This window comes from Alligator mississippiensis, chromosome 2 (genome assembly GCF_030867095.1).
Source record: "Alligator mississippiensis isolate rAllMis1 chromosome 2, rAllMis1, whole genome shotgun sequence".
Classification (NCBI taxonomy): domain Eukaryota; kingdom Metazoa; phylum Chordata; order Crocodylia; family Alligatoridae; genus Alligator; species Alligator mississippiensis.
The window spans coordinates 277,397,226-277,418,174 of NC_081825.1; the positions used below are offsets into that span (position 1 = coordinate 277,397,226).

Here is a 20,949-nt window from a genome sequence, read left to right on the forward strand (position 1 = left end):
GTGCTGCCGCTGCTGCGGGGGCCAGAGTAGGGCAGGTCGGGCTGCGCCGCCACTGCTGCGGGGGCCGGGGCAGGGTGGGCCGGGCTGTGCTGCCATGGGGGCCGGGGCGGGGTGGGCTGCGCCATCGCTGCCGCAGGGGCTGGGCGGGGGGCAGCGGCGCAGGTGGGCTGGGGGGTCGTGTCTCCTCCTTGCCTGCGGGTGTGGGGAATACAAGGGTGCGGGCTATGCACAGAAAATTTTGTGAAAATGCAATTTTCCGCGGGTTATGCATGCATGGGTAAGAGATATCCGTGTGCGGGCTATATGCACAAAAATACGATAATCAAAACATTATGAAATTTGCAGTAACTAACTTATAAAGCCAGATATTGTTGTTCTTCATGCCCCCTTCTAAATGCCCCTTTCTCCCATTATGATGTTACCTTTCCATCCTAGTTCTTATGGAGGTTGTAGTATTAGTTTTGCGGATGTCACAAAAAGAGGAATTGGGGTCTGATTTCCATCTCTCATACCCTGGAGCCATGTGAGTCACTCCACTGAAATTAGCTGAGCCAGATACCTGGTTGATGTGAATTGGTCTGGGTCTGTTGAAATCAAGGAGGCTGTGATGCTGAAATAAATAGCTGATGATCTAGCTCAATTGAGCTATCACTTTTTAAGTGAACAAATAAGTCTTCCTTATCTTCCTGTCTCTTGCTTCTCTGAAAGGCATATTTTTAGCAATGAGATGTCAATAGATACAATGTAGCAGAAGCTATCCAAGATATCAATGTTGCATCATCAACAGCTTCTTTCAAAGAGGTATGGCAAATGGGCATATGTAGCAGCCATTCGTAAAGCAAACTTAATGCAAATGAACCTAGTTTGAATGCCTTTGAAACAGATGGGAGAGAGTATGAGAAGGAGCCAACAACACTATGTAGCGTATGTGCAATCATGGTAAGTGTTGATGGCAGGAATCCCAGTTAGGGATGTTCATACTTTTGTCTCTCCACAGATTACACACGCAGAGTTAGACACATGGTTCACTTGTAAATGAGACATTAACTTCTGTGTCTCATTAAAACATAAAGCTGAAATGTCACTTCAAGTCCAGTCTTTTAGTGTCCAAGTTTTGCATTCTTTTCCTCTGCACTGTGAAAGGTAAAGCAGTTACTCTTTGTTTTACATGTGCCAGATAGAAAAGGTCACCCTGTTGTCCTGCTCATGAACTCACAGACTATGTTTTTGGCCTTTCTGAGGTTGTCTTGCAAAGCAGAGTTAACCCTGATCTCACCAATCAATTGCGTGTGTCCACTGCAAGGGATAATCTCCTGTGTGGGGCACTCCCACCTCCTTCCAGAAACATGCCTGTTGCCAAGGAAAGTGTGTGACTCTGGTTTCTACAGCTGCTGTTTTTTAGCTGCCAGATCTTATCGTCTCCCTTTGGAGGATAGTAACAATCAATACATATTAAAGCTGCCACAGATATTCACTTAGCTGTGCCTAGGGACTCGGATGATGTTTGCTACGTCCTCGTTACTTTTAACTCCTTTAAAAGGACAGGTGAAATGTGATATATTTCATGATATAGCTTTTCTGTGAGTGTCAGCATGAGTTGGGCCCAGGCCCTGAATAATTACAAGCCAATCAACAATATCCTCATGTTGCCTAGTGATGGGCATATCTTTCATGGGATTAAAATTCAAATACACACCCGAATAAATCAAACCTATTGAATCTAAAACATTTGGCTAGAAATCTTGTGTGAACACCTTTTTTATACTGCATTAATAATTCTAGTTCTACTTTGATCTGTACCCAAAGGGAAGAACCAGGAATAGCTCTATAAATGAAAAAGGTTTGTTGTAGGAGAGATTTTTAAGTGCATACATGTGTGCACACTTGTACAATACCCTCTGGTCCCATTCCCTGTTATCTCAGCCTCCTAAATTCCCTTTCTTCTCTTCCACTTTCCCTAACCCCATACTCCTTTAACTCCCAGGCCAACACATTCTTGCTATATTGTAACAAGGATGGAACAAGCCTGATGTAAACTATAATGTTCTGAGTCTTCACTCAGTGTTCCTATGTTTTTTTGGACAGCCTTCCATTGTGCCAGGCAAATTAAAGCTTCTGCCCATGTTCAGTAGCTGGCAGCAGGTTGGCACAGACACTACTACAGTTTCTGCCTACAAGTCCCTTTACTAGCTGGTGACTTCCTAGAGTACACTTTGCTCTCTGCCAGTTCAGCAACTGCAGTGGAGCTGTGTATCGCCACTCCAATGGCTGGGTGGTGGCTTTCTGCTCTTGGAGCTTCTGCTAATGAACCAGGTCAGTATGGGCAAGGCTTTCTATGTTAGCAAGACTGTTCCCACTTTATCTGAAACAACATTCACTGACAACGAAAATTAAAGCAGAGGATTCTGTTGTAACATGATACAATTGCAATATACATGTGCTAGGAAGTTTGCAAATCTTTTCTTAATTCTGAGTGGTCAGAAAAGAATTTCCTTTGCTGGCCTAATTTAAAAATACCTTTTTCTTCCCACATCTGCCAACAGAGCTCCCTATGTCAATATATCTTTTCCAGCACCCACAGCTACTGATAGTAAGTTTGAGTAACAGAGTTTACTAGGAAAGAACTTTAAGCTCCATAACGACAAAAGAAGAAATACTTCAAATTGGTTATTTCATGTTTCAAAGTTCCTTTATTCAGTCAGAGCAATCAGAACTTGTAGTTGAGTTAACTGTACCTCTGTACTTATTTTTCGTTAGGGTTCATTATTTTTCCAATGAAGAGTGTGCTGTTGGTAACTCTATCAAAAATCAGCATTAGGAAGGGGCTGTTGAATTCAATGCGTGGGGGAAAAGAGAGAAGCATAATTTCAACAGCTGTTGCTGCCGCTGCCTCAGAGCCTCTCTCATCAACATTCACCATGGCCTTATGGACAACCTGTGGGGAAATAAAGCACACCCTGCAGTTCCTGGCATAGTACAGGAGCTTACCATAGGTAATCCAAACCATTTTTAAACCAGCAACATTCAGAAGATCTGTTCTGGGGGAATTGAGCAGAAAGAAGACAGGCCTGAGAGAGAGCCATGGGATGCACAGCTTATTGTCGCATCAGCTGCGAACTGGGATGGATATGCACAGTGCTTTGCCCTGTGAAGGAGAGTCTCTCTCAAAGTAACACTTTCTATCCACAGAAAAATAGTCCCACTCCCTCATATCTCTGTAAGGATGTTTTTTAAAGGATCATGGGTGAAGCTGATCCCTAACCAAAAGGACTGGCACAAGGCCTTAAACACCTCACATGTCCTTGAGGCCAATAAACAGAAGAGAGGTGCTGACTTTTCTTGTGCTGTGCTAGCTTGTTTTTATTAGTCTCACACATGGAGAAATGGAGATCACTGAACGGAAAAAAAAGAAACGATTTGGGGAAAAACAAGCAAGCATCAACTATAAGTGTCCAATCTCAATTAAAAAAAAAGTAGATGTTTATCAGAACTGCTTCCTCTAACGCTTTGATTTTTTGCTTCTTTCTGCTGGACTTAATTTTTCCTAGCCTCTTTTCTCCTTTGAGTTGTATTATTGTGGGAAGCAGGAAGCCACATTGTTCCTTACATGCAGTCTGTATCTCCTTTAAGCTCACTGAGATGTCCCAGCTTGCCAGCTTTCCACTTTTGCTTTTCTGGGGTAGGAAGATAAGAAGCAGGTTCCAAATATGTTTAGGAGCTTCTCTTGGGGATTAAGCTTCCTGGCCTCTCATCCTTCTTCAGGAGAATCCATTTATGCTCCAGAGAGTCCATGCATTTAATACTGGTTTATTAAAGGTTAATGTACTAATCTGCAAACCCATGTTCTTGTTAGGCTAAATTCATCCCTGATATAAATTTGGTGACCTGAAGAGAGTTGCACCCACATGAACCTGGCCCAGTGTGACTGCTAATTAAGGACGGTTTATATTTGTTAACCATGAGCAGAAAGCAGTAGTTAGCTGTCTTCGTTGGAAGTCAGGCGGAAGCCAGGGTCAGTTTGCACCTTATAGACTAACTAAATCAGATGTAGAAAATGAGCTTTTGTGATCCTGAGCTCACTTCTTCAGATGCTGTGAATAGACATGCACAGAGCAGTGTATCCAAGTTGTTTCTGGAGAAGTGAGCTCAGGATCATGAAAGTTCATACTCTACACCTCTGTTTTAATTAGCCTATAAGGTGAAAATCTACCCTGCCTTCTGGCTGATTTGCTAAACCAGGCAATGCTTTTACATGGCATTTGTACTTCAGTTTAAAATTGCAATGTTTTCTACCTGCATGTTAAAGAGACCCTCTGCTGCTGTATACTTACTTTGGAAACCTTGAAGTCGGGTGTCCCAGTAATTCCAGACAGGTCAGCGCTGTTAGTGAACACATCAGTAATCCCCATTTTCATGAGGAGGTTCTTTATTTGGTAAGTACCAGAGATAGAAAATTTGGGGATGTACAGATATGCTGAGCTGTTAAAAAAGAACAGTGAAGCAGAAGCTTAAGTATTTCATGCAAGTAAGAGCAAGGGAAACCAGCTTCAAAATCCCAGTAAATAGGCTCTGTCCTTTATGTACAATACTCAATGTCACTCTGATTGCTAGTGCTTTCAATTACTGATGCAGATAATCCCTGTAGGGAAACAAAGGATGAGCACAAGAGGTATCAATGTGAGCAAGAGAAGACAGCAGAAAGACAAGATGGATGTTGGCAGTTTGGGTATCATAGGCAGGGAATAGGTGAGTGGAACCAGAAGCCTAGTGAGCCACTTAGAGGGCAGCTGGGTGAAGGCCAGGAATAGATGGATTAGTCAGGCCAGGAAAGGCACAGAAGGGACTGAGAGGCTGGGACAGGGCTAGGGAGCAGGGAAGGCCACCTGTAGTTAGACATGAAAGCAGGGGAGACTGGTACTCTATCAAAATTCAGTAGGTTCAGAAGTGGCACCTATGTGCTGCAGTGCCTTCCAGTCAGACAAAAGGAGGAGCACAGGTAGGGGGAGGTTGAGCCAGAGAGGAAGGCTAGCACCAGCACCAACACCAACCTTGCATGTATCACCCCAACATTCCTAGTGGGGGTTCTGAAATCAAATTTGTCTGCAGAGGTACAATTTGGAAAATCCTCTGGGAGACCCTCATAGCAGAAATTGCATATCTTCCTTACCCAAGTGGGTCAGCACTACTCTGGTCACATTGGCCTCTGATCCATCTTACTCCTGTCACTAGGCTACACTGCCTACTTGATCAATAGGGTCTAAGTCGTCATCACTGACTTTGGCAACATTACACTGGCACTTTGAACCTGCTTTGTTTACTATCAGTTGTAAAAGCCTCTTTCCTTAAAAAAAAAATCCCAAGACAAAGAGAAAATTCATGCACTTTACCTGAAATTGCCCTTCAGTTCTTTTAGCCCATCACCTCTCTCAATCCCTTATTTATTCAGTTTTTAGTCAGGAAGCTTGTGCCAAAGCTGCATGTAATCCAGGAGATTTCTGAGTGCACCATGAAGAATTACAATGACTTTCTTTTTTGCAGTATCAAATTACTGGCTCATAACCAATTTGCTGCCCAATATCCCTGAATTCTCCTTAGCCCTTTTATATTATTTCTCTGTCTTCACTGATTCCAATAACCTCTGCTGTCAGAGCTGCCTAGTCCAGCACCAGCAAATGATCCCTTGGAACATCAGTACACCAGATAAATGCTACCTGTGGTAATACTGATCTTTATTTCATTATAATGTATTCCTCCTCTCATCTTGAATTTCAGCCTGAGCCAGAGCCCAAGTAATAAGAAACTTCCTATAACCTTTGCACCAGGACAATATTATTCTTTAGCAGTATACCTCAACTACTCTTCTTTAGCCAGTATTCATTTGCTTTACACATTCATCCATTTGACTGCGCTCTGTTACAAACCGATTTGAACTCATTTATTAAGATGGCTGTAGCATGTATAAAATGCTTTACTAAATTGCAGCTAGTTTGTCAAATGCGACACTTAAATTTTACTAAAATAAAGGTTGTGAAATGGTTGGTCAGGAACAGTGGGGAGCTTCAATGAATTAGGAACACATCAATTTGGCTTTATCTGCAATGCCGCTTTAACAGTGTTAGCATGTCTTCTCTCTCAAGCAGGTAGCAGCAATGGAATGCCCTTGCTGGTGTCATTGCTAATGGTGGGAGCTAATAGAATTTCCTTGGACCATTATAGTGTGTCTCAAAAGCTCCCCTGCAGAGCAATAAGCTTTGCAATGTACATACCAATTTAGGAGGAGTATTTAATCAGATTGTGAAAATGAGTAAGTAAAACATGATATGCGTATCAATTCCCCTCTGTCTTTCCTCTGAAACCATCTAAATCAGTTTATTTAGAGAATAAGTTTCCTGGGGCTCTGCAGGCACATGATTGAATTTTTACTTTGTTTTACTGTTCTTCTCTAGGAAAGAGGCATGTGTCATTAATAGTAAACAAAGTGCAAATCTGCCCTGAAAAGTAACTGTAACAATGGTTCTTTTCTTTCATCTGAGCTGATCAGCAGCTTAAATTTACCTTTTCTATATGAGCCATAGTTGCCCTGCTAAATTAATGCAGGTCTGAGACAGTCAGTTAGGTTCCATTCCAGCCTTCACATTCCAGCCTTCACCATCAACCAACTCATTGAATATGTGTCACTTGTAGAATCGTTATTGGTTGGGATGCATAAGTTAAAACTATCCCAACAGAAGTCTTGGAAGCCTAGGGTAGGTTTTGCAGGTTGGCATGTGTAAAAAAAAAAAAAAAAAAAAAAAAAAAAAATGCATGGTGACACTGAGCAGCTCTGATCCAGTGTCACTGAGAGCTAGTGAAAACAGAACCCTTGCAGTTCTGTTTACTAGGACTGTGTGGAGCTTTGGTAGTCGGTTTGATTCGGAGGAGATTCGGCCAGATTCGGTGGCCAAATCTCTGAATCCAGATTGAATTGGGAGACTCGTTAAAACCTCCAAATTGAATCGGAAGCCTCCAAATCAATTTGGAAAAGATTTGGTGCCAATTTGGAGATTTGGTCATAGACTAAACAGGCAGTAGTCCTCGAGGATGCTGGACACAGCTGCCTCCAGCTAGTAAGTCTGTTGTGGTGGGCAGAGGGGGGAAGGGAAGGGGTGTTGGGGGGCAGATCAATGCCCCCGCAGTGAGAGAAGGATTGGGGTTGGGGCTGGAGCTGGGACAAGCTGCCCAGCTAGGGCAAGGAGGCGCAGGACTCAGGGAGGGAGGCTCCCACCACTGCGCGCCGCCGGTCTGGGAAGGCATGGGAGTGGGCATGTGCCTCCGGAGCTGCGCAGGGCGGGCTGGGCCAGGCTGTGCTCCGGGAGTCTAGCCCCAGCTGCCCACCATCCGGCTGAGCTCCATGGTGCGGATGGAGCGAGGGTTGCACTCCAGGTGGCTAGCCCCAGCCACAGCCCAGAGCACAGCCCTGGCTCCACCCACCCTGCAGAGCACAGTGGAGCAGGGGCTATGTGGGAGGGGGCTGTAGCCACCCTAAAACTCCCCAAAGCCCCTGCCATCAGCCCCACCCCGATCCGGGTGCACGCGCCCACCCCTATGCCCTGCTGCTGCTTGCCCAGCCAGGACGAAGCCGTGGCTTGTCCAAGAGGCGCTGGGAGGCTAGGTGAGCAGCAGGAGGGCATAGCCCTCGCTCCCAGCGCCTTTCACCATCTGTCCGGAGTGCAGCCTGGCCCAGCCTGCCCCGCACGGATCCGGGGGCACATGCCTGCTCCCATGCCTTCTCCCAGACTGGCAGTGCGTGATGGTGCACAAGGGCAGGAGTCTCCCTCCCCAATCCCATACCCCCCTGCCCCAGTTGGGCAGCTTGTCCCAGCCCCAGTCCCTCCCTCACTGTGGGGTGGTTGATCTGCTCCCCTCACGCCCCTCCCCTCCCCCCTCCACCCACCACAACAAACTTACCAGCTGGAGGCAGCTGTATCCAGCATCCTTGAGGACTGCTGCCTGTTTAGTTTATGGCGGAATCTCTGAATCAACGCTGAATCTTTGGATCCAAATTGGCTGAATCAAATTGGGACAGTGATTCAAATCACCGAATTTAATTACTGTCCCTCTGAATCAGTCGAATTCGAATCCATATTGAATACTTGCCACTTCACACAGGCCTACTGTTTACCAGTGCCACGTGTCAAACTGGCTATCTGCTATAATCAGTTGTAAAAAAGATTACCGTAGAAAGAGTGACTCTGACCACCTGGACACTGTTTCTTTCACCAGAGCATCTTCCAACTGTTTCATTTTTCCTTTTTCAGGCAGAATAAAAAATGCTGTAGCACTTCCATTGTAATGAAGTCTTAACACAGTGCAAGACAGATCATGATCAAAATGCATGTAAAACATGCCTGTTCTGTGCATCATAGGAACTTTAACTGTTGTTTCCTCATCTACATAGAAGTCTCTTTCTTCAGTGAACTCTGACTCAAAAGGCTTCTCCCACTTTCCTTAAAGAAAAAAATAGAATGTAGGTGAAATTCTGTGAAAATAAGAAATAACTCATACAATCAGTATAATTTGTGTGTCTCAGATATTGTGGTATGTTTAGGTGAGTACAAAAGCTCATTTGTATTATGGTAGTTGGACAACCCAGAAACTTAGATGAAGTGCAAAATGTCCTGCTGAGGTAAGGTAGTTATGTTAATTACATTTTTTTTTTGTAATTGGGAAAAGTGATGCACAAAGTATCTAAGTCCACTTATAAGTTTCACAAAAAATCGGTAGAAGTCAGCAGCCGAACCCAGACCTCCTGACTCCTCATCCCTCTGTCCCTTAATCACAGACTATTATTCCATTTATTACAGTAAAATCTCCATGATGTAGAAAGACTTTTGTATAGTGGTAAAAATACAACCTTTTCATTTATTACAACTGTAATTGGGAAGAAAGCAAAGTTACCATGTTAAAGATTTTTGCTACTGCTAAAGTGGAAATAGTTTTGCACGGTCATGAGCGAGTTTCATAGTCAACATCTGTTATGCTATTTATGTTCTAATACCAAATCAGGCATTTTCTTATTTCAGCCGTCAGCAATGATTCCTTGCTGCTTTTATAAAATGCTGCTTCACGTCTCTATCCTTGCATTTCTTTGCCTAACTTATGGGCATGTATGTGAATCTGTGCTTTTACATCAATGAATGCACAGGATTTTTTTTCTTTAAATGATCAACTTAAGTAAAACATAGTTAAAGGCTATTTTGACTCCCCTAGTAAGGCACAAATTTTGCATTCAGGCATACTATATGCATTAAATTTCCATTAATTTCAACAGTCAATATATAGTGTACTAATCTGGGAGCAAAACCTGGCCTCAGTGGGTACCTATATACATGTTTTAATGTGTTCTAATTAGAATGCTCTAGCATCGTTGCAGTGTCACATGTATAAACCCCTGCAGGTTTAAAAATGGCCTCTGGGGTGCTTTAACCAAAGCTTATCAAATGAGCTTTAGTTAAAACATCCCATGGCCATTTTCAAACATGCAGGGGCTTAATACATTTGAAGCTGTGGTGTTTTAATTAGAGCAGCTCTCCACGAACCACTCTAATTAAAATGCCCTCCCCTCCACCCCTGAGCACATGTATAGGAACACAATTTGCCAAAAACAAATAAGCATGCTTTTCTGTGGAATGGGTTGTAACTTGACCATAAATGGGCAACTTTTCTAAAATGGATATTTTCCTAGATTTTTGGTACACCTTCTGCTTTATTTTGAATCTATTTGAGTAATATAGATTTGAAATCCCCAGTCCATATTTGCCCTTTGCTCTGGAGAACTCACTGTAGATATACTTTATTGGTAAATGTAGTGTTTTATATACAAATCCCTTTAGTTGGATTGTGGCCATACTGTTTGATCTGAAGTTTATTGAAGTTAACACCGGGGAGAGAGGGGGCTTTTCACTGACTAATGTCAGTGTTCACTGGAACAGGCTCGTAAAGTACATTAAAACTACATTATTATAGATAAAAACATAATTGTGTAATGAAATTAATGTTACTTCTGGTGTATAATTATGAATAGTAATACTGAAAAAAATGCACAGGATCTTCAAAAAGCATTTGTCTGCAGAAAATCTTATTGGTGAAATTTATGCTGAGCTAGCCAATTGCCTGTCAAGAATGATGGGGGGGAGTGGGCGGGGATGGAGCCCTGGGCCCCACCCGTCATTGCTGATGCCATGGTGCACCTGCTCCTTCCTCCCCCGTGTCTGGCCTGCTCGGGGGCGGGTGGAGTGGGTTTGAGGCTAACACAGGGGAGGGGTGTGGGGGAGGAGTGGGCCCAGATTGGGGGCAGGAGGCCCGCTCTTTCCCTCGCTTAGCCTCTGCCACAGCCACATTGGGCCGGGCCCACTTTCCCCCCTGCTTGGTCCCAGGCCCTCCTCCCCTCGCCCCGGTGTTGCCTGCAGGGAGCAGGGCGGGGGTGGGGGGGTGAAGCCATCCCTGCTGGCCTTGCCCCCCCTCCTTCCGTCTGCTCTGTTGCTGCCTCCATGACAGGGCACCACCCCCCCTCCGTCCCGTGTCCCCACCATCATGGTGGCGATCTGCCTTCTGTCAGAACACTACTTTGCGCTCTGATTGGCTGTTTCTGTCAGCCAGTCAGAGCGTGAATAAGATGTTACAGACACAGACAGACAGACGTAGGCTCTTATAATATTAGAATTTTTAAGTAGTAATTTTCTGATGTGAAATTTCATAAATTAATATGAATTATTATTTCCTTTCCTATGCAGCATGTTATCTATTAGATAAAGCTACAAAATACTCATGTTTTTCAAACTTACTGCAGTATGACAGCAAAGGTGCACTGTCAACTTTTGGAGGTACATACTGTCTTTTTGCTTTTGCTTCTGTACAGAGCCTAGCACAAGGAGGTGAACCTCTATGACCAGGGCACCTAAACTCTATTGTAAATACTAATATTTGTAGAATTTAGTTGCAATGATACATATCTAAAGATTGAATTATAATGTGGCTATTGTAATGATTTTGAGAACTTTTCAGATCCTCCCCTCATTCATTAAGCTTTCAAGTCCTCAAAACCTTCCTCAGCTGCTACAGCACGTGGATAAACTAATGTATGTAACTTTCATATTACTCTAGCAGAATAAGATATACAAGGACAAGTGCATAGTACTATGCTTGGGAAGGAACAACAAAATACAGTAGGCTGCACTACTGCAGAAAAGGACCATTATAGTCTAATGGACTGTACATTGAGTAGGATTTTTGGTTAAAAACATAGGGCACTGACAGACATGAGAAAAAAATAAAATGTGCTTTACCAGAAGAAGCAGTGCTTTACTTTGACCCGGCTCCACAGTGCCTGTACGGCTTGTGTGCTTCAGCGGTGCTTTTATCTAATACCTAATTGAATCAGGTATTAAAGTGCCAGGAAGCATCCAATCTATACAGACATTGTGTGAGCCAGATCTAACAAATGCGATGTCTCTTCTGGGCATGTATTGGCTTGGCACAGGGGCATACAGAGTTTAAAGTAAAGCACGGTTTTGTTTGTTTGTTTGTTTTTTGCATCTGTAAGCAGCCACAATAGCAAATGGATATAACAACAACTGTGTTGCTTCCAAATCACAAGAAGCAATTTTTTCCCATTCTCTTCTGCACCTGGAATGCTGTGTCCTGTTTGAGGCTCTTCACTTCAAAAAAGAAGTGCAAAAAATTGAAAAGAGTCCAGAGGACAGCAACCAAAATGATTACTGGTGTAGGAAACATAATTTATGAAGAAATGAAGAAAGGTTGGAAGAACTGGGATTATTTAGTCTGGAGAATGAAAGAGTAAGGGGGGATTTGACAACAGTCTTGAAATAATTACTTCGTGAAATCTCCATTCTTTAAAGTTTTTAAGTGCAGGTTACACAACTATTTGTCTGGAATGGTTTAGCCAGAATTTATCAGCAATGAGCAGGGGGTTGGGCAAGATGATCTCCACAGGTCTGTTTCAGTTCTATTTGCCTGCAATTCCATGGTAAAAGAGACATAAGGAGCCTCAGGTAAATTAGTCCAGCCTTGAATCATGCAACTTTTTAAAGAAGCAGATAAGTAGCATAAGCATTCCTGGATTCTTACACCAAAAATGAGGAGGATGGTGGTGCATGATTATGCTTATTGGTGCACTCTCAAAAGAGGGCTTTAGTTCCAGATGAACTGTGTGTTTTGAGCAGTGATATGGACCTCCATGTGCATTCAAAATAAAGGAAGATACTGGTTGTCTGTTTGGCTGATGGAATATGCTCTTAATTGTATTAAAGTAGGCAATCTTCACAACTATTTGAACAGACAGTTAGGCCTTTTATTTTTTTGGTTTTAAAAAAATTATTTCTGCATCAACAAGAACTTATTTTAGATCACAGTGGAATAATTTAATGAGACAACTGTTAAGCTAGATCAGTTTACAGGGTCAATAGGTCGGGATTAATAATATTATTTTGTATATTATAAATATAAATTATATATAATACATATTATAAATAATATCAGGACAATAGACCAAGATAAAAAACAAACTGGATTTTCCTTGTCTTCGATTCTAAGATCCAGATCACAACCAGTTATCTGAGCCTTACATTTTAAATAAACATCTGTGTGTATAGCATAACTTACCTTTAAAGTAAATAAAGCTAATCAGAACCAGTGCAGTTTCTGGATCAAGATTCTTGACCAAGTCAACAATTTTCCCATGTGTTTTCTTCTCAACGTAAGTATTAATCTGTTTCTCAGCCTCCGTGGGGTCCTTGAAGTTGGTAGTAAAAGCTTCTGTATCATACAAGTTTTTGATACCTTCTAAAAACTCCTGTAGTGGTTTCAGCTTTTCTCTGAGAAATATGGCATTTCCCATATTGAGCTGGAGCTGGCTGTCAGGATTGTTCAACATGTAGATGAGATGTTGAAAACCTTCATGTATCTCTCTCTCCTCAATCTCTGTCAGGTTAAAGGTGAGACCTTCCAGAATCTGTGTCTGAGTGGTTGATCTAGCAGCATATGCCAGCATTGCAAAGGCAGTGGAGATGCTCACAGGAGAGAAAAAAACGTTCTTATTAGGTTCCTCTAATGTAATCTCCTTGTACAATCTAAATGCAAAGTCAGCATTGTTAGGAACTAATTTGAGACAGGCCATGGCTTCACCTTCATGTTTTGAATCGTGTTCAGTAGAATTTGCATCATGATTATCATGTCCATCCTCATGACTACAGTGAGCAACACTGCGGAGCCCAGCAAGCAGCATGCATAGATAGAAGGCTGGCTTCATCTTCCTTTAGAACAATTCTGAGGGGAGAAAAAATCTGTTACCAAGTGTTTCTAAACAGAGTAGTGAAAATCCATCTCTCATCTCTATGGAATGGGAGATCTTGTCATTTGTTCATGTGCCCCAACTCTTACAGGTGTTTTTAATTCTCCCCTGCAAGTCTCCTGTGTGTTCTCAGCTTCCTGCCTCCACCTGACTATTTAACTGAGAGTGATACTGCCATAGAAACAAGGCAGGTTACTCAGGATTGTATTTATCAAATTTTGGTCAAAGGACACCAAGAGGATACAATGGATGCCATTTTATTCAGTATGGACACAGAGCCCAGTCTGAATGGTGGCAGTTCTGGTGGAACTGGAGATGGTTTCTGACAGTAAAGCGTTATTCATAACAGGAGGGTCACAGGTGCAAGTGTGCTAGACAATTTGAGAGTCAAAATAAAAGCCTTTGAGGGGAGTCTGGAGTGGATTCACTAAAATTAATATAGGAAGGTACAAATTGAAACTCCAGGTATAAACTGAAGCGTCGGCATAAAATTTCCATCATCCATGTATTTTTTTTTTTTTTTTGGCGAAACTTGGGCTTAACCTTCCACTGAAGATTTTGATTTTCTTTGAAAAATGAAATATTTTATGCAACACAAACATTTCAGCTAAACATTGATATATTTCAATTGGAATAGCCCTCTGATATGGGATGTGTAGGACAGTTTCTCCATGTCTTATGGGCACATCTCTCCATGGTACTTCATGAGCATTTCCAAATCTCAGTGTCTAAGTTTTTGACAGAAATATTTAAGCTTCTGAACAGAATATTATCTTTTATATGCCACGGGAAATTTCCACGAGAAAAAAGGTACTTGTCAATTCTTATTCTTTTCAGCACTATGTCTTGAAGAGAGAGTTGATTATATAACAGCTGATGTTCTTGGGCAATCTTCCTACCCCCACAAATAGAGTTAGTTAAAATGGGATTAATTTAATTGTATGGTGAAATTAATTCTTAAGGGCTGTTGATTGGTGCAAGCCTCACCTTAGAAGTTAGTGATTGTGTCATGTGTCTGGCTTTGTCAAACACTTTCAAGTATTAGGGTTTTTTTATGCTCCTTTAAATTTGCAGTTTTTTAAAATGAAGTCTAGGCTTTCCTCTAAATGTGTATGTTTCAGGCATTTGGACTTATCGCTAGGATTAGAAAGAGATATTTGAGCATAATGATTTATAATTAGACTATAAATTACCTGTTCGATATCATAGACCTAATGATGCTGCAAGAACCACCAGCTCTGATTCTTCATTAGTTTGACATGAAACAAGAGTGTGGAGGAAGTGGTAAAAGTGAATTTAGATTTCAGTTAGCAAAAGAATAATTAAAATATTATAGTTTTTCCCATAAAGGAATGTTAGCTTCCAAGCATACAGTTGCATCAACTTACTGCATTCAGGTGTATGATTTGAAAGCTACATGCCCTAAGGAAATATCTAATTAAATATTTTTTTATTATAAAATCTTTATCTTGTAAACTTTCAGAGCCCTTTTCCCTAGTAAGGCTAGGAATCATTGCTCTGTGCTTGGTGTGGCTGCCATACTTGTCTAGTCATTTGCCACGAGATGAGATAATTATAAATAACAAAAGACACTATTTAAACAAGAATGTTTTATAAAGTACACAGATTTCAGGAGTTAGGTTTTTCTAACCAAATAATCTTGTTTGCATGTTATAAAAATTCAACTGCAATGAAGCTGATACCACTTTAGTAACACCCTGTTTTACAAAGCTAATTTAAATAATCCCCATTTTCTGACCTCATCAGACCACGTCCTTCTAAGCATGACATTTTGCTAAGAGGCCTAGTTTGGATTAGATAGTGACATAGGAGTGGGAGTCAGGAGCTGCTGAGTTCTGATTCTAGGTATGCACTGCCTGGCTGTGTGACCCTGGGGAAATCAATCATATCACACTGCTTTATTTTCCCACTAATTAAATGCTAATCATTGACAATATGCTGGTGGTTTTGCCAAGTAGTCTTTCCTATAGAAACAAGAAAACAGCACAAGAACATGGTGATATTTGGAGGAAAGAAGTTCATTGTACATTTTATTTTTAATGCAGGCAGTGCTGTATGTCACCCTTTGTGACACTCTTTGTGGTGGTGTCTCCATTCAAGGGCAGTCTGTACTTTCCCAGTCAAAAAACTCTAGGGCAAGCTGAGGCCACCTTGCTAAAATCCCACTAGTAAACCAACAGGAGGACAGGGATAAATGTATCATTCTAACAGAACTGACTGCTTTCTTGGACAATGCCAATTCCTCCACAGGCTAGAGATGACAGTTCTCACTGCAGCTCATAAACACATTTCTGAAAACAACCTTCAGACTCTAGTGTTTTAGGTGCCTGTTTGTAAAGCCTTATATGGCAATGGATAAACATTGCATCATTTACAAGTTCTTCCCATCTGAAATGACACAAGGTGAAAGCTTGAAAGATTTGAAGGTGAGCACAATGCAAAAACACTCCCTGAAAATACACAAGCTTGTTCACCAGATGGTGCTGCTTCCCCTCTTGATACAGAGTTCCAAGAAGAAATATCACAAAAACCTGTTACTCTTACATTTCCTGGACTGTTTCAGCTGCAACACTCCAACCCTATTAGTTCCAAAAAATTGTTTGCAACTGAAGGAAAGAAATGACAAGATTCTTCAATTTTGGAATGCTCCATTCTGAGAAGACATACACCTTGAGACCCAGGATGAAATTCTGGCCCTATTGAAATCAAGTGGAAAATTACTATTGATTTTAATAGGGCCTGAGATTTCCCCCTGATGATTAACACAGGTATACATGAGACATTTACATGGAAAGTCTTGTTAAATAAACTGACACCATGTAATGATACTTGTCTCCTTGTTATGAACATTACTTGGTTACTGCTTTATGGTACTTTAAACATAAAAAAGCTCTATGTGGATATTACATGTCTATGTGAATACTATCTGTGACTATTATCTATCTGAATATGAAATTTTATTATTATGTCTTTAGAAAAGGTTGAAGACATATTTCACTGCGGAAACAGGAAAAAAAACCACCACCAAAGAATGAAATCGGGATGAAATGAATTGCATGCAATACAGATATTCTATATACGAAATCCCCATTGAAGAATGTCTACTTACGGCAGACTCCAAGGATTCCACTATGTTAACCATTACTGGCCTTCACTTTGCTCTGCTATTTATACCATTAAAAAGCATTATGAAAGCAGTGTGTCCTCTAGAAAACATTAACTAGGTCATTTAATATTTTGACTTGAGGGATGATGCAGAGCAAACAGTGATAACACTAATTTTTCTGGGTTCCTGGCTTTGCTGCATATGCATGCTCTAAGGTAGGTTTGCCCATACCCACTTCCATTTCCAAGGATTTCTATAATCACAGTCAGAAATAGGAGGCCCCTGGCTTTGCAAATATTTACATATGTCAATAAATTTGCTTATGTCAATATTCCCATCAGGTTCAATGGAAGGACTCAAATGAGAAAAAATTCTCTCTCTCTCCCTGCTGGATAAGATCCTAAAGAAAAAAAAGCCGAAGCAAGCCAGACCTCCTATTATTTTGGATGAAGACTGCTTGTTTTCCTTTCACTAAACTTTGGATAGTTCTAGTTCATTGTATGCATCTTAAGCAGGGGTGGGCAAAATGGTGGATCTGGCTTATTGCCAGACTCCATTTCCTGGCAGCCTCTGCAGTGATGGCTCCTTTGGTTCCCAGTGCTGGACCCAGCCTCACTGCCCGGGCACCCCAGCCTATCTGCCCGCATCCACTGCTGGACACAGGACCTATGCAGGCAGAGCACCTTGGGCAGCCAAGATGGGGCCATGGCCAAGAGCGAGACGGGTGGGTGGGGCTGGGGAGACCCTGGGATGTTGGGGCAGTGACAGTGTGGGTTCCATGGGCAGGGGTGTGCAGGGAGTGGATTGCGACTCTACCCTAGCCCCATCCCTGTGCTGTCACTGCCCTAAGATCCCAGCCCTGGGCCAGGAGCAGGTCCTTGCCCAACTATGTGCCCAACTCCCAGCCAGTCTCCATGGAAACTGAGACCGTGACTGCATGGGGCTAGGGCTAGGCCTGAGCCCTGGTTCTGCAGGCAGGGCCATACAGGAAGTGTATCACAACTCTACCTTGGCACTGTGCTGTTACAGCCCCGTGATCCTGGTGTTTCCATGGAAACCAGTCAGGAGCTACATGGGCAGGATGCACAGCTGGGCAGGGAGCTGCTCTGGGGCCAGGGTTGGGATCTTGGGGTGGTGACAGCATAAGGCTGGGGCTGAGCCATGATCTGCTCCATGCATGCCCCTGCCCGCAGAACCCATGTTCATTGCAGGGGCAGGCAGGCAGTGGATCCTGTCCCTGCCCCAGCCCTGGCCCCATGTTATCACTGCCCCAAGATCCTGGGTTTCTCCAGCCCTGTCTGCCTGTTTTGCTTCTGGCCACAGCCCCATCCTGGCTGTGCACCCTGCCTGCTTGGGTCCCACCACAGCAGTGGGTGCAGTGCAGCAGGGCTGGGTCCAGCAGTGGCAGCCAGAAGGAGCTGCCACCACAGGACCTGCTGGGAAATGGAGTCTGCCACAGGCCAGATCCAGCTCTTGGGCTGGATTTTGTCCACCCCTCTTAAAGTGTTCTACATTCTCCTTAATTACCTATTTTCCCATGAATAAAGACAAATAGCTAGGAACATTATATCTAAAAAATAATTTATAAAGGGTATCATATATCGTTTTTGTGACTGCTATAGCAATTCTGTGCTATAAGGGTAAATCCCACTATATTTGCCATATTAAATGGAAATGTTTAAAATGTAGGTTTGTAGGATGTTCGAATCTACTTTTAGGGATCAAGGACAGATTAAGGCAAACTCCAGGATTCTAGCTGTATGTTTAACTTGAAACAGGTGTAGCATGGAAAAGAGCCACCCTGGTCAGCCACCCCTGGCCTCTGTCCATCCCTCCCCTACGTCCTCCACACCCTTTCAATCAGCAACAGAGTAGAGAGCCAAGCGGTGGGTCACAGGGTGCAAGGTGTTATGGGAAGTGTAGTTCTCTAAACTGGCAGTGGTAGTTTGCTGCTGCCAGGGGGAAACTTTCACCCCACTTTTTTTACCACCAAAAACCATGTCCAGGGGGCAAAAAATGCTGTACAGTATTTGGTGGCAAAACAAGAAGATCAGTTTTCCCCTGGCAGCAGGCAACTTCATTGCTAGTTTGCGAAACTACAGTTTCCAGAACACCTTGTGCTGTGCCAGCAGCTTCCTGGAGCAGGAAAGTGCTGACAGAGGGAGGGAGGGCAATGCACAGCTTGCAGTGATGTAGATTGCAGTGAGTAGCCCCAGAGTGAGGTAGCCCCTCCCCCAGCTTTCTGTTGCTCCTCCCCTGAGACTTGTGCCTCACTTGCCCACTCCAAGTTATGCTCCTGCTTGTAAAAATGATCTTAGTTTAAAAAAACAACCTGTAGGCTTGCTACTTTATTTTTATTATTTCATTTTTAATACAAATGCCATGATTTCCATTCAGAACTGGCAGTGTAGAGCTATTAATACTTGCTCTTAAGTTGGTGCTGATAAAGAAAAGAAACCAAGTGAATTATGGAGTATGTACATTGTTTGCCTTTCAGGAATCAGCATTTGCATGTAGATACTGGGCAGTGAGTTTGAGTCTCCTCGTCTTGCACCTCATACAGTTCTTGACAGGGACCTACTTAAATTGTAGTTTCACAATTTTCACAGAAACCATGAAAAATGGTTTCCATAATCGCCACAAAAATGGTGTCTTCCAGAATTTTGCACAGAACTGCCTGAAAAAAATAACAGAATACAAAGCAAGCAAAGCAATCCCTGCAGCCATAGGGCATGTAGTTTGAGTGAGAGGCTGAGCTAGTGACACAGACTCAGTGAAGGCTCCAGTTAGGAAAGCAAAAGGTTTTGGTGCTATCTTTTAAGAAGCCACATGCAATTCTGCAGCAGTGCTGCAGTCTGAAGATGATGAGTGAAAAGAAATCCAAGAAAGCTAAATACATTTCAGCTCAGGATGTAAGGCAGTTCCTTATAGAAACTTTGCATGCAAATAGTGATAAATTGTTTTGCTCATCGTGCAACCTGACTCTGGATGTGTTGTGGAAAAACAACACTGATTGGCATTTAGAGTCTGAATCACATATAAAGTGAAAGGATGCTGCAAAGTCAGAGCTGAAGGTCAGAACAAGAAACAAGCAACTATGTTCTCGATCTTTAAAAGAACCACTGAAAGTAGCTTGACAGGAAGAGAAGCTACATTCTTGCTAGCAGAGGCATTCACCGCCTCCGACGTTCCTCTGTAGAAAATTGATAACCCTAAATTAAGAGGCCAGTTGAAAAAACATGCCAACTGCTGGCAGTTTCCCATGTGCAAATTTGTCAAAATTATCTACCAGGAGTAATTACTTCACTTGTTCAGTCTATAAAATCTGCATTGGCAGAATGTCAGTCAATCTTGATTGTAGCAGAGGAAGCAACAGATGCCCAATATAACTATGGTCCTCACGTTTTATTTGTACCTGGGAGCTGGACAAACCACGGCCTTCCTGTTTTTCAAACAGAGCTGGTTCACCTCACATCTGTCATTTTTTCTACCACGGCATAAACTGTAGTGGAGACTGTTGTAAACTACAGCTTAGATTTTAACAAGATCTCAGCATTTCTGTCTGATAATGCAATGTGTATGTGCAAAGCTTTCTCTGATGTGCTCCATGGAATGATGCCCAATGCAATTCATGTCACCTGCAATGCACACAATCCTTTATTTTTTTTTATTTCCTTTTTTAAAGAAGTGACATCTGACGTGTACATTTTCCTGATGTGGATAGTCTGGTTTTCTCTTTTTAAAAAGTGTTCAAATGTTATCCAGGCTATGAGCTTCAATACAGGGCGTCCACCACCAATGAAAGTAGGGATCCACATGTGACTATATCACTTCCACCAGAGCCAGCGTACAAGGTGGAATTTGTGGTTTAATGTAGTTTGTTACCATGCAAAGTATATGAAGTACTACCAGCAATTTGTGTGCAAGGAGATTGAAATCGCACCCAGCATCCAGTGCATGCTTAAACTATGTGATTTCTTAAGACAGGGTGACCTTGAAGATCAAGTTAAGTTTGTGGCTGAAAATGTGATCCAGTTCACAGAGCTTGTAACATGGTTTGCAAGTCAACAGGCTTTGATCCACCAAGCACACAACAAGCTGGTGGATTTGATAAATTGGGTTGAAGACATTGTATCGCAACCATTTTCAAACTATCAGCATGAAAACCAATGGAGACAAAAACTGTTCCAGGTAATAGCTGCAAAGTTAAACCAAGTATGATCATTCACTACCACTGTGGCTTAAACAACCAGCTGCCTCCTTTTTTAGTGTTGTTTGCCTTTTTTTTTTTTTTACCCCAACCAAGTGCCTTTTCTCATTTTTGCCCCTCAGCTACTGAAATCAATCCCTGGATAGCAGAAGGAGCCTGACAAGAAACATGCTGCTTACATGAACTTTGTTAAAGAACACCAGATGCCTTTGAATGTAAATGTGTTTTGGGAGTCTGTTTCTGGTCAATTTCCACATCTACAAC

General features: G+C 42.4%; 1 protein-coding gene across 1 annotated transcript; it reads right to left on the minus strand.

The window, feature by feature from the left end:
• Positions 1-2,663: 2,663 nt before the first annotated feature.
• Positions 2,664-16,548, minus strand: LOC102565901 (alpha-1-antitrypsin). Its single transcript, XM_006266264.4, has 5 exons — positions 16,479-16,548; positions 12,661-13,323; positions 8,216-8,486; positions 4,332-4,479; positions 2,664-2,935 (listed from the first exon to the last, which is right to left on the minus strand). Exons 2-5 carry the CDS (start codon positions 13,304-13,306, stop codon positions 2,744-2,746), a joined length of 1,257 nt encoding a protein of 418 aa, XP_006266326.2. The 5' UTR covers positions 13,307-13,323; positions 16,479-16,548; the 3' UTR covers positions 2,664-2,743.
• Between the last annotated feature and the right edge of the window lie 4,401 nt (positions 16,549-20,949).